A 14,637-nucleotide genomic window follows, 5' to 3' on the forward strand; every position below is an offset into this window, starting at 1 on the left:
TTTTTTGTTAAAATTGCCACAGCCTAATTTCCTCCCTGCCACCCACAAGGAAATCAGTATCAGTTGAGTCAAAAATATCAACCAACAATATCAGTCTAGTGACAGGGCACAGTTGGACATACTATGTATTTTCCTATGGAAGCATGTAGCTAGCCAGTTTGTATTGGAGCCCTGTCTGATCAAAATATTAAAATATTAGATGAAGATTTTCTCAGGACTGTCTCAGGACGCAGAGTAAGAGGTTCAGGACTGAATTTACAGTGGTTACAAACAGCAAAGTCACCAGATGTATAAAAGACTCCTATCACATTGTACCAAGGGACATTTGAAGGAATATTTTGACCTTCCTTTGCTCTATGTTATCTAACTTGAATATGGTTGATTCATTGTGGCGACCCTTGAAGGTAAAGCCGAAAGGAGAAGAACAAGAAACAAGAATATGTACACTGCAAGATAGTCTACTATGCAGCTACAGAATGCCAGAGATTATACCGTGATATGAGATTGATTATTCATGTGAAATATTTCATTAAAAGTAACACCAATTTAATAAGCTATCACTTTCCAAAAAACAAAGAATGACATCTGTTTAGCTAAAGGGCTTTAGGTTTATCAACTAACCAAACACCAGTGGTGTCAGAAAGGTTTTGTGGAATTTATATCTGCACCAACCTAGGGTTTACAAAACTTTTGTATGATACTGTAATGTATTTAATGTTTTAATGTGTTTGTATATGGTGCCCTGAATTTTGTTTACAGAAAAACTTCCTGTTGATTATGAAACAAAATGATATTTCATGTTTAATATTTTTGTAGGTGACTTTTTTTTCAAATCACTTTGAGTTTTTTCTTTATGTCCTTCATCTAGATATTGATGAGTGCCAGGAGCATAATGGTGGCTGTGATCATTTTTGCCGGAACACAGTTGGTTCCTTTGAATGCAGCTGCCAGAGAGGCCATAAACTCCTTACTGATGAACGTACATGTCAAGGTCAGTAACTATCAACTGTCATTCTCAGATTCTTCATGTGGCTTCCTACTACACTGTGTGGTGGGCCCTAAAAGTTTGTAGATGCTCAGAGGAGACCAAAAATTGTCAAATATTTTTGGTCCAGAATAACACCAGCGTGTTCTGAAGCAGAGAGAGAAGAGGATAGGCAAGAGTCTGGGACTGAGAGTAGGGACTTTGAATATTGGGACTATTACAGGAATAGGTAAAGAGCTGGTCAACATGAGCTAGAAGCTTTGGAGCAGGCTTTAAGTTGTACTATCATGGTACTGACAAGAAGAGAAATGGAATAGGAGTTACCTTGAAGGAGGAGTTTGTTAGGAACGTTCTGGAGGTAAAAAGAATGTCAGATAGACTTATGAGTTTGAAACTGGAAATCGAGGGTGTGATGATCGATACTGTTAGTGGCTATGCTCAGCAGGTAGGATGTGAGTTTGAAGAGAAGGAGAAGTTCTGGAATGACTTTCCAGAAAAAACAGGAACACAGGGTAACTTATAAGATCGGAGGTAGGAGCACGCAGGCAGACTACATCTTGTATAGACTAAGTAACCTGAAGGAGATCAGTGACTGCAAAGTAGTTGTAGGTGAGAGTGTAGTCAGACAGCATAGAATGGTGGTTTGTAGGATGACTCTGGTGACAAGGAAGATGAAGAGGACAAAGGCAGAGCAGAGGACAAAGTGGTGGAAGCTGAAAAGGGAGGAGGGTTGTATGGTTTTCAGGGAGGAGTTGAGAAAGGGTCTGGGTGGTCAGGGTGAGCTTCCAGATGATTGGACAACAGTTAGTTTTATCTGGGAGATAGGTAGAAGAGTACTTCATGTGTCATTTCGAAGAAAAGTAGATAAGGAGACTTGGTGGTGCAATGAGGAAATGTATGAATATATACAGAGAAAGCAGTTAGCAAAGAAGAAGTGGGATACTTAGAGGGGAGAACAGGGAGATACAACGTAAGGCAAAGATAGAAGCATCAAAGGCAAAACAAAGGGTATACGATGACCTGTATACTCGGCTGAACACTAAGGAGGGAGAGAACAAACCTTACAGGTTGGCGAAACAGAGAGATAATGATGGAAACGATGTACAACAGGTTCGGGTGATGAAGGATAGAGAGGGAAATGTATTGACATATGCTACCAGAGTGACGGCAAGATGGAAAGAGTACATTGAAGAGCTGATGAATGTGGAAAATGAAAGAGGCAAGGGTAGAAGACATGAGTATTGTAGACCAAAAAGTTGCACAAATTAGTAAAAGTGAAGTGAGGAAGGCATTGAAGAGGATGAAGAGTGGAAAGGCAGTTGGTCATGATGATATACCTGTGGAGGTGTGGAAGTGTTTAGGAGAGACAGCGGTAGAGTTTCCTGTATCGAGTATTCAAAAGGATCTTAGAGAGTGAGAAGATGTCTGAAATGGAAACGAAGTGTGATGTTGTCTGTTTTTTAAGAACAAGGAGAATGTAAAGAATTTCGGCAACTATAGAGGGATAAAGTTGATTAGCTGTACAATGAAGTTATGGGAAAGAGTAGTGGAAACTAGACTGAGACCAGAAGTCAGCATTTGTGAACAGCAATATGGCTTCATGCCTAGAAAGAATACTATAGATGCAGCGTTTGCTTTGATGATGCTAATGGAGAAGTACAGAGAAGGCGAGAGGGAGCTGCAGTGTGTTTTTGTAGACCTAGAAAAAGCATATGACAGGGTGCCAAGAGAGGAGCTCTAGTATTGTATGAGGAATTCTTGAGTGGTAGGGAAGTATGTTAGGCTGGTGCAGGACATGTATTATGCTAGCTCTGAGACAGTGGTGCAGTGTGCTGTAGAGGTAACAGAGAAGTTCAAGGTGGAGGTGGGACTCCATCAGGGATCAGCTCTGAGCCCCTTCTTGTTAGCAATGGTGATGGACAGGCTGACAGATGAGGTTAGACAGGAATCTCCATGGACCATGATGTTTGCAGATGACATTGTGATCTGTAGTGAGAGCAGAAAACAGGTAGAGGAAAATCTAGAGAGGTAGAGGTATGTGCTGGAAAGGAGAGGATTGAAAGTTAGTCGCAGCAAGACAGAATATATGTGTGTGAATGACAGGAACTCGGGTAGAATGGTGAGGCTAAAGGAAGTGGAGATCAAGAAGCTGGAGGATTTTCAGGTATTTGGGGTCAACAGTCCAGAGCAACGGAGAGTGCGGAAAAGAGGTGAAGAGATGGGCTCAAGCAGGTTGGAATGGGTGGAGAATGGGGTGAGACCAGCGATGCTTTATGGCCAAGAATCAGTTACAATGACCAAAAGACAGGAGGCAGAGCTAGAGGTCCCAGATAGAGATGAAAATGCTAAGGTTCTGTTTGGGAGTGACCAGGATGGATAGGTTCAGGAATGAATCTATCAGAGGAGCAGCACATGTTAGAGGTCTTGGAGAGAAGGTCAGAGAAGCAAGACTGAGATGATTCAATCATGTACAAAGGAAGGATCAAGTGCAAGGAAGGATCATGTAATAAGGAAGGATTGTGAATATATTGGTATATATATAGAATATATTCTCCTGGATGCTGGAATTGAAGCTGCTAGGAAGGAGGTCTCGAGGAAGACCAAGGAGTAGATTTATGGACGTGATGAGAGAGGATATGAAGGTAGTTAGTGTGAGAGAGGGGGATACAGAGAATTGGGTTAGATGGAGAAGTTTGATTCGCTGTGGCGAATGCTGAAGGTAAAAGCTGAAAGGAGAAGAAGAACACCAGGGAAGCTGTAGCAGCAGAAAAAGAGAGAGAGAGAAAGAAAGAAATGATTCAGGGCAGTCTAAAGCTTGTATGTTATATGTTGTATGTTATATTAAATTTTTTAAATTCTTAACAGCCCTGCTTGTCTGACCTTAACATAGTGATTCATAGACGGCCTTGTATTTTTATTTTTGAAAAACTAGATTCATGAAAAGTTGCTGTTTGTTTGCTTACTTACTGAGATCTTCAACATTTTTACATTTCACATTTTGAACTCTTGACTCCAATAGTGGTTGGAGGGTCTAAACTCAGCAATAAACATGATTAGCCATAAGAAATTTAAAATGAGAGTTCAGTCTGTAATCCTCACTTTAAACACTAAAGTCAACTTTAGACCTATAATACACCTGGTGGTGCAACCTGGACACATCCTCAGTGACTCTCCCAAGATCAGCGGGTGTTTTTGGTCTTCGTCATACACCCTCACTCGGGCAACCCAGCCGGGGTTGATCAGTCCCCCGACTTGTGTCCAGGTAGTGTACCAAGCCACGCCTCCCCCCTTTTCAACCAGAGCCACCGTGAAGCCTTCTCAGCTGCTTCCAAGATGTTCTTGGTGGCTCTTCGCCTCTGCAGTCCACAAATTCTTAGGAGTCCAAGGGCATGATATTGGAATCTGCCTGGGAAGCCCCTGCAGCTCACCTCAATAGGCTCGCAGCGGGCATTCCAACTGTTCCTCTAGCACTCAGCCACAAGCTCTGCGTATCTTGCTCTTTTACGCTCCTGGGCTTCCTCCATTCTGTCCAACCAGGGAACTGTTATCTCGAGGAGCACCACCTGCCTACAGGAAGGTGACATCAACACTATGTCTGGATGGAGTGTCGTGGCTGTGACTTTGTCCAGGAAACGCAGCTGCCTCCTCAGATCAACCAACAGTTGCCAGTCCCTTGCTGTTGAAAGCAGGCCCCCTTGTGTCTTCTTGGAGGGTTGAGGTTTCTCCCCTGCTCGGATAAAGGCAATCACTCTCTTGATTGGTTGTTGTCCCTTGCTGTTGTTTGTTGTTGATGCCAGTGTAGATGGTGTCTGCTATTGGCCGCAGGACCTGGTCGTGGCGCCAGTGGTTCCTCCCATCTCCCAAGGCCTTTGAGCAACAGCTGAGGATGTGTTCTAATGATCCCTTCCTCTGACAGAGCTGGCACTGGGGTGCATCTTTCAGGCCCCAGGTGAACAGGTTAACGGGGCTTGGGAGGACATCATACACAATTGTACGAACCTCATCTTGAATTAGCCTGCGGCTCTCCTTCCCTTTGGCCCTGCTGTAGCAAGGCTTAGGGTTGCTGCCCAGTCCTGCCTGACTTGTGGTCACGGTACCCACTACGTTAATGTGCCGCAGCCTTGCCTCGGCTCTTACGACAGCGTCCTGGCTCACCACTTTCTACCCATGCTAACCTCCACACCTGCTGAGGATACTTTCCCATCAGCGAAGTCTCTGTAGAGTAGGAATTCTCTGGCCTGGGCAGCCTTGACCTCCTCAGTGACACTGCTGAAAGATAGCTGGAGCTTGGTCCTGTGTCCAAACATTGCGATACTGCTCAGACCGCAGCGGGCCCAGCCACTTGTGCAGACACTGGTTAATCTTTCTCTCAAAGCCCTCCACGGTCGTAACTGGGATTTCATTCATCAGCAGTGGACACTGTGCTGATAGATCGAGGCCTTGAATTTCCCAGGCAGTCCAGACTTGTAAACAGCAGAAAGTCACTGGTTGAGATCAGCGCTGGCTAGTCATTGTGCAGCGGTGTCCTTCTGATTGCTGGTGAAGAGCTTTTCAGAGGCTCTTCACTGGTTTCTTGAATACGGATGGAATAGTGGCATCACCCAGGCTGAATCGGATCAGGGTGTGTGCTCTGTGGATGCACACCTGCCATGGACTGCCATGCGATGGGAGCACATGGCTGGCCCCAGTTGCCAGAGCTTTGAGCCCCACTGGTTGTCATTTGCTCTGTAAATCCATGCGCCTCTCTGGGTCACCACTACACTTGGCAGTGTAAAACCTTGCATCCTGCCTAGCCTCCCACCCCAACCAGGCTCACTGCTACTGCCCAGCATTCCACTTGACTGTTCTCGACCATGTTTCTTCCCTTGTCGGTGCCTTTCGCCTGGCTGCACCTGACCCAACCAAGCTTCCCTAGTTGGTGTATGCTATTGCCTCCTGCCTACCACCTGTTTCCAACTGGGCCTCTCACTTGTTGATGTATGCTTGCACCTTCTGCCTAGTTGCCTGCTCCTGACTGCCATCCCCCCTGCCTGTTCTTGCCATGCATCCCCCCTCCCTAGTCTGCCTGTTCATCCCTGTATCCCGCCTCCCTGGTCTGCTTCCTCCTGCCCTGTGTCCCCCTCCTGATCTGCCTGTATCTGCCCTTCATCTCCCTACCCGGTCTGCGTGTACCTGCTCACCTGGTCCAAGTAAACTTGTTGTTTTGAGCCCTGTCCATTTTGGTGCAGGGTCCTCTGTCTGCATGTGGGTCCTACCTCTGATCTGTAAAAATTTTCTTTAGTCGTCTTATCCTTTCTCATGTTTCTGTGTTGTGATTTCTCCACCACTAAAGAGGAGTCATCTTGAGGTATTGTACGTTGTGAAGCCACTCGCAGATATGATTCTGTTAAATGGGAAAAGGAACAGGACCAACTGGAAGTGCTTTGGTTTGTTTGACTGCAGGTAATAATCATTTTGCTGAAAAAAACAGTAAACTCTGCAATTATCTGCATCTACGAAGTGAGAATGTGTCTTACCTCTTGTCTTTCTTGTGTTTTCAGTCAAATGTTTCTGTCCTCCAACAGCAAACCACCGAAAGTGAATTATCATCACAGAAACTATTCTAAGAAAAAATACCATTGCTTATAAACTGCACCAGTATTAACAATTTACATCATATATTACAATTCGTGTCTGGAATATACTTGAAATAAGTTCGGACAAAGGTCTTGATCAAGACTGTTCTACATCAGCATTTTGTTTACTAACACTCATTTAGTATTGTGCATATAAGCGAAAAGATCAGTCAGATTCCAAAACTATATATTGTGATACACTGAACACAAATATCTTGGATTTGCAAGAAATGTAAATCATCTGAATTATGTCATGAGGTCAACACAGACCCCATTTTGTAGAAACACACCCTGTCTGCCACTCTTTGGGTATTTGTCCCTGACCTCCATGCAACACTGAAGAGGATTGTCAGCCAAGTCAGTCCCACAATGTTTCTTGCTTCTTCTTGATCATCTCTGTAATCTTAGCAAGTGGTATAGATATCATCGAATAAAGAGTCTTTTGGGATGCCTTCTTCACAGAGGGCAATATCAGTTGAGTTTAGGATTTCCTCTTAGTGTTCTTTCCACCATGTTCCTGGTAAATGTCAGCAAATCCTCTCCCATGCTGTAGACAACTTGAGTAAACTCTGAGTTGTCAAATCATTTACCAGTGTCCTGTTAAGACCAACCAAAAGTCCCTCTCCATGGTGAGTTGAAACTCCTCCCATAACTATGTTTTGCTTCTCTGACCAAAGAGGCCACAGCCCAACTGGGCCATTGTTGTCTTCAAGTCTCATCATGTCAACTGGATGTGGTTTCTTTCCTCTGAGGTGTTTAATCTTTCATCAGAGAGGCTTCTTCAATTCTTTTAGAAGTATAGTAGAAGTTGAAGACTTTACAAAGTCCTCAACAAAACATTCCCAGTTTACCCTAACTCGCATTTGGTTTTACTAGGACTATCTAACTGGCTCCCTGCCACCTGATTCGACACACCAGCAGGTAGTCATTATTGGACAGCTCTCCTGCCCTCTTCACCTGAGTGTCCAATATAGATAGCCGCAGATCTGATGACATGACAGTTTAGTCAATCATTGATCTTTGGCTTTGTTGTGGCACACTTATAACATCCTTACACTCTAACTTGGTGTTTTGTTATGGCCAATGCTGTATGTGCCTTGTGCAGAAGGCTAATAAAAACATTTCAAAAACCCAGCATTGGGGAGTATGGAGTCATCCGCACAACTTCCAGTGACTCCAAAATGACTTGATACTCTAATGGAGTGTTTGGTTCATAAATGCAAACAGGCAATCATATACTCCATCCATCCCAAAGTAATTGCAAGGAAGCAAACCTTTTGTTGAATCAGAACAACTACAACACACTTGTGCTCAGTGTTTATGAGTATCCCCACGTCCACTCAATGTCTTTCACCCTGAACAACTCCAGTTTGTTTGAAATTTGTTTCCAGATCAAAAGAAATCTGCTGGATCAGAGTCCAAGGCTCTGCCCTCTTTTATGTCTGTAAAGCAAGTTTATCATGACAATGGGTGATATGTGTAGGCCTCAGCCTTTGTCTGCCACCTGAACATACACAGCACTTCAGCCTAATGGCTTTCCCTGCTGGTGCTTGGCCATGTTTGTTTAGTCAGTTAGTGTACTACCCTCCTGTTCCTACAGAGGGCACCCTTCCCCCTGTTCTAGACAATATGTCCTAGTGTCCTCTGTTGTTGTCCATCATCATATTTTTTTTAAATCATATTTAGTCCAAATGATGTGGTTCTGTAGGCTTCATCGTGATCTCCAGCTCTCGCTGTGGGGGTTCATAGCCAAATTAAATAAAATGAGGACTTCGGCCAAAGTAGAGTTCTTGCTCTTCCACATGGAGAGGAGTCGGATAAGGTGGCTCAGGCATCTGGTTAGGATGCCTCCTGGATACTTCCCTGGTGAGGTGTTCTGGGCATGTCCAACCAGGAGGAGGCCCTGGGGAAGACCCAGGACACACTGGAGGGATTATGTCTAGGCTGGCCTGGGAACTGCCTCGGGATCCCCCTGAATGAGAGGCTAGGGAGAGGGAAGTCTGGGCCTCCTGCTTCAGCTACTGCCCCCATGTCCCAATTTCAGATAATTGGTAGAAGATGGATGGATGGATGGATGGATGGATGGATGGATGGATGGATGGATGGATGGATGGATGGATGGATGGATGGATGGATGGATTTAGTTCTTAGGGTTAATGACCCAGACAGCACAACTACCAGGATCATAGGGACATGCCAAGTCCTCCAACATAAGATGATGATTCCAGGAATGGATTAAGTAACTAAAGTATTATTTCTAGTTATGAGTCAGCAGTGACTTGTTTTGAGGAAATCAAAATTTAGGGGAAATCAAGGTGCATTCAAAAAGGCCAATAGCAACCTTGCATCACTCCAGTAAGACATGGGGGGCCAAAGCCAGGTCAAAAACTGTGGAGTTGATGGATCCAATGTTGCTGAAGGCCTAAATGACACAGAGGAAGAAGGTCCCGTGGTGGAGACGAGGCCCCCATGTGATCACCAAAACCCAGTATCCACCACCTAACGTAGGACAAAGCCACAAGAAAAAAACAAAAAGAATGAACATGATCAAATGACCAAAATCAAGTGATGCAGAGGTATGTCACATATTTGAGGCAGACCTGACATAGAAGAAGTGTTGCCTGTTTAACTCGAGCTTAACTGTTTGGATACATAATATTCTGGACCTGTAAGGACAGGTTCATTGAAAATATCCCCAAGCAGAGGACTACCCCAAGAGAAAAGGGAAAAGACCACCTAGCCTGTGCAAAGGTGCCAACATCTCTGCAAAAACAGGAGGGAGGCAACACAGCTAGAGAGAGAAGGTCTGAAAGTTGTGTGGGAGGAGGTATGGCAAAAACTCATCACTTGGTCTGACTTGTGGAAGATGCCACATGCAAGGCTTATTTGGGCTTATTCTACACACTTCCCTGTACCCGTAACCTCCATGAGTGGTTTGGGTGCGAGGAAATCTGGTATTGCTCCAATGCCCACAACGCAAGCTTCCAGTACATCCTATCAGGCTGCAAGATCGCACTCTATCAGGAGCACTACAGATGACACCAAGACCAGGTCTGGAGAAAGCTAGTTGAGGTGCTGTTGACAAGACGACAAGATCCTTGCAGAGAATAACATCAACTTTGTTACTGATGGCTGGGAGCAAAGATATGCCAGGCCAAGAGAAACAACTCAACCCGTTTGGCCTGATCAGTAGTGCGAGATGAGGGTTGACCTTGGACACCTCAGTTCCCCACAAAGTTCACCACCACATCTCCCCTCCCTGACATTGTTGTTTGGTCCACCAATGCAAAATTGGTATGAGAATAAGAATAAGAATAAGAATAAGAATAAGAATAAGAATAAGAATAAGAATAAGAACAAATGTATTCATCCCGAAGGAAATTGTTGTGCCAGAGTTTCAAGTAAAACATAACAATAATAGATAATGATAGGAAGGAGGGACAATAAGAAATACAAATAAAAATATAAAGTGTCAAAGTCAAAGCTATAAAGTGTTTTAAGGTCTTAAAAAGTACAAAGATTTGAATGTTCCCTTCGGCTGAAAGAAGAGGAATTAAAAAGTCTGATAGCCTCAGGTAGGAAAGACCTCCTGTGGCGTTCAGTGGAGCTCCTCGGTGGTATCAGTCTACGACTGAAAGAGCTCTGACAGGACGTCAGTGTAGCATGCATGGGGTGATGGACGTTGGCTATGATGCTGAGGAGCTTCCTCAGCAGCATCCTCTCTGACACCTGCACAACAGACTCCAGCTCTACTCCCAGGACAGATCCAGTTCTCCTGATGAGCTCGTTGAGTCTGTTGGTGTCAGCTGTCTTGAGCCTGCTGCCCCAGCACACAACCGCGTAGAAGATGACGCTGGACACCACGAGTGGTAAAACATCTGCAGCATGGTCCTGCAGGCGTTGAAAGATCTGAGCCTCCTGAGGAAGAGCAGGCGGCTCTGACCCTTCTTAAAGTGGGCATTGGTGTTCAAAGTCCAGTCCAGTTTATTGTCCAAGTGGACACCCAGGTACTTGTAGGTGTCCACAATGTCCACTTCTGTACCCCTGATGGTGACCGGATTCAGGTGGGTCCTTTGTTTCCTGAAATTCACCACTAGCTCCTTTGTCTTAGACACATTTAGCTGCAGGTGGTTCAGTCCACACCACTCCACAAACCTGTCCACCATGCTCCTGTACTCCTCCTCCTGGCCTCCGTTGATGCAGCCCACGATGGCAGAGTCATCTGAGAATTTCTGCAGGTGGCAGGACTGCGTAAACAGAGAGAGCGTAAACAGGAAGGGAGACAGGACCGGCCCCTGTGGCGCCCCCGTGCTGCTGCTCACAATGGTGTCCAATGTGATGTTCCCCAGCCTCACGTACTGCGGCTGACCTGTGAGGTAGTTGTTGATCCAGGCCGCGAGTGGAGCATCCACCTGCATGTCCAGAAGCTTCCTGTTCACGAATAGTGTTAAAAGCACTGAAGAAGTCAAAGAACATGACTCTCACAATGCTTCCTGCCCCCTCAAGGTGGGTGTAGACTCTGCGCAGCAGAACGATGATGGCGTCTTCCACTCCTATCCGGGGCTGGTATGCAAACTGCAGGGGGTCCAGCGAAGGTCTGACAACTGTACGAAGGTGCCTCAGGACGAGCCTCTCCAGCGACTTCATGACGTGATGTCAGGGCCACTAGTTTGTAGTCGCTGTTTGTGCTGGGATGCTTCTTCTTGGGCACTGGGACCAGGCATGAGGTTTTCCATGAGTCAGGGACAACCATCTGGATCAGGCTCAGGTTAAAGAGATGTGAAGATCCCACACAGCTGAGAGGCACATCCTATCAGCACTCTGGGGCTAAGGCTGTCAGGGCCAGCAGCTTTTCTCGGCCGAAGGCGACTGAACTCTCTTCTCACCCCCTCAGCGGTGAAGGTGACAGGAGGGGATCAAGAGAGTCCCAGTGGGGGGCAGGAGGGCTGAGGTGTTGACGAGACATTGTATAGGGAAGCAGAAGAGGTGTGTGGGGGAGGTGGAAAAGTCTTAGAGGTGAGGGGTGAGGGCACAGGGGAAGGAAAGTCCTGAGCGGAGCTGGAGGGAGGGAGGGTGGGCAGAGGCTCCTTCATCAAATCTGTTGAAAAACAGGTTTAGTTCGTTGGCCTTGTGCAGGTCTCCTTCCATCATCTGGCTTGCTTGTTTTCCCCGGCCAGTGATGGTTTTCAATCCACTCCACACCTCCCTCATGCTGTTCTGCTGGAGTTTGCTCTCCAGCTTTCTCCTGTAACTGTCCTTGCCCTCTGCGATCTTCTCCCTCAGCTCAGTCTGCACCTTCTTCAGCTCCTCTTTATCCCAGAAGAGTCAGTTCTGCCTCCTGTGACCACCTTCGGACACTTCTGGTGATCCCAGGTTGCCGCTGGACTTCAGGACCATAGTGAGGCTTTAAGTGGACCAGATTGTGGTCTGCCCTACCCAGAGCAGGGAGAGCTGTGCAGCTATATGCATCCTTGGCATTGGCATACAGCAGGTCCAGGGTTTTATTGTCTCTAGTCTTGCAGTCCACAAACTGTTTGAAAGTGGGCAGAGAAGATGACAGTGTGGTGTGGTTAAAATCCCCAGAGATGGCTATGAAGGCCATGAAGGGTGCTGGGTCTGGAGTCTTGCGACCGTTGAGCTGATGACGTCATTGGCCCGCGGTGCAACGGTGGGATGTAAACTGTTATGATGATGGCGTGGGAAAACTCTCTGGGCAGATAGTACGGCCGGAGAATTACTGCCAACAGTTAGATGTCCGGGCTGCACACACGCTCCTTCACCGTGACGTGTCCGGGGGTTGCACCACTTGTTGTTTACAAACACAGCGACACCTCCTCCTTTCTTCTTGCCGCTGCCGGCACAACTCCGGTCCCCTCGCAACAACTGAAAGCCAGGTAAACTCACCACAGAGTCCAGTATGTTGTTGTTTAGCCAAGTCTCTGTTAATCACAACACCGAGGCCTCACGAAACACACCGTCCCTCCATGTGAGTGCTGTTAACTCCTCCAACTTGTTGCCCAGCGATCTCATGTTTCCCATCACAATGGAGGGGAGATACGGTCTGTATCTCCTCTTCCTCAGCCACCATCTCCTACCGGCTCTGCAGCCCCCATCAGCTGATCCCAGGTGTAAACAATGGAGCCGTTGCGCTGCCCCGCCGGGACCGGGATCTGGCTTGAAAAAAGTGCTCCAAGCATCGCGAAAATAAGAAATAGCGAATGGAGCAACATCTCTTGTTTTGACAAATTCTTAACTAAATAGTTACTAAAGCAAAAAGAAGTAAATGGGAAAAAAGTAGAAAAATTAGGAAAAAGAGAGACTAAGGTGAGGAGAAACTGTATACCTTGGTAAACTCATAATTCCACATGAGGAAGGGACTGAGGCTGTCTTCGAGCACAAGAAGGTCTAATACGCCAAGCTAGCTGCCAAGTGTTGGTAGGCTGGCTGGAAGACCACTGGAAGATCTACCCTGTTGAGGTTGGATGCCGAGGCTTTGTGGGGTAGTCATCCATGTACCTCTTGAGGGACACAGGAGTGACTGAAGAGAAGCTGGAGAAAGTGGTTGAAGAGCTAGCAGAGGAGGGAGAAAAAGTGCAGAGGAGGAAGGATAGGTTCTGTGGAAAGATCAACTAACCCCAAAATGAGGCAACGCCCACTAGCTGCAGGGAGTGACAGGGAGCCATCCCTGTTAAGTGGTAGTCCCTTGCTGATGACCGTGCAGCTAGTGACCCTGAGGCTGATCCATGGCCACTGGAGGAGGTGCAACAGGCAAAGATGCCCAGCAGGAAGTTCTCCATACCTGTATGTACATATACTGAGGATAGTTGATTCAGAGAGCAATAAGAAAGAGTAGTGACTTGATGGAACAGTCCTTCCCAAGACTGTGAAATCCTACTCATGAAGATCGTGAACAGAATCTGTAACAAAAGTAACCACTTAAAATGTGTTTGAGGTTGTGCATGAAATTGGACATGTGTGGACAGGTGTAGTAACATTCGTACAGAGATTGGAGGGCTCAGTACCATCGCTGTACTTAGAAATGCTCCAAATTTTCCATGTATGGTAGTGTCCCTTTAAGAAGGGATGAATGGACTTTTCCGTCTTCAAAATTATGGCAAACAGGGTGAAGAAGAAAAGTTTCACTGACACATAGAATGGGGTTCTTGCTGGGGACGTTGAAACAAACCAATAAAAACTGTTTGGACAATTTAATGCTGGTGTGACAAAAAATTAAAAACAATTAATGTTGGAGAAGTTTACGGCCAGTTATTTCTGTTTGATCAAGCAATGTCAGAAAAAAAGAAGTGGCATGACATAAAAATCATTGCCAAAGTGTGTCACGGCTAACATATCACCTATAGAGATGTTAGATGTTACAATAACCATACAAAGCCCAGCAAATGAATTTGAACTGTCACAACCCTCATCAATCCTCAACAGCTCCTGTTTGGAGGCTTACACACATTAAGATATTCAGCAGAATGAATGAGTCGTGCATTCCTCCAGGACAGTGTTCAATAGAGACATATGAGGATCGCATAATATCTGTGCATTGATTGAACCAATCCTTTCCTGTTCAGGTAGCTGAATTCATTGCGTGATGGTGCTTTTATTGAGATGTTGGTACATGCTATAGCTCCATTTATGTTTGGAAATAGTGCATCAGTTTCCAATCTCCCACTGAAATGTTCTGGGGCCATAAAATGGTAGGCAGGTGCTAAAGGTGCTCTGGGATGGCTTTGGTGTGTTGTGTCTCTCACTCCAACGTGGGTTTTAAATGTCAGCATAAATCAATCAATAGATTTTTGGGGAGGTGGTATCTGCTTGAACCCACTCCATACTCTCGCTGAGAAGATTAGCATGCTCTTTGAACACACACTCCCTTTGTAGCACACCATTTTCTAAATACCCCAGTTGTGCAATTTAAGCCATGGCATGTGCATTGCTAGTTCTTCACAGGTTGGCCTGTCAATGCTGTGTTTTATAATCTGTCACATCAGTTATTCAAATTGTCTCATAAATTAGTCATTGAGAAAT

At 45.8% G+C, this 14,637-nt stretch overlaps 1 protein-coding gene across 3 annotated transcripts in view; it reads left to right on the forward strand.

Moving 5' to 3' along the window:
• Positions 1-14,637, forward strand: part of scube1 (signal peptide, CUB domain, EGF-like 1) — a 147,316-nt gene that overhangs the window by 90,143 nt on the left and 42,536 nt on the right. For all 3 annotated transcript variants that reach the window (XM_086146680.1, XM_086146681.1, XM_086146682.1), the window contains one exon: positions 869-991. In XM_086146680.1, the coding sequence (XP_086002806.1) occupies positions 869-991 (123 nt within the window). The remainder of the gene's footprint in view (positions 1-868; positions 992-14,637) is intronic.

Source organism: Fistularia commersonii, chromosome 5 (assembly GCF_037954325.1).
Source record: "Fistularia commersonii isolate RoL2024-O1a breed Wild chromosome 5, RoL_Fcom_v1.0, whole genome shotgun sequence".
Taxonomy (NCBI): domain Eukaryota; kingdom Metazoa; phylum Chordata; class Actinopteri; order Syngnathiformes; family Fistulariidae; genus Fistularia; species Fistularia commersonii.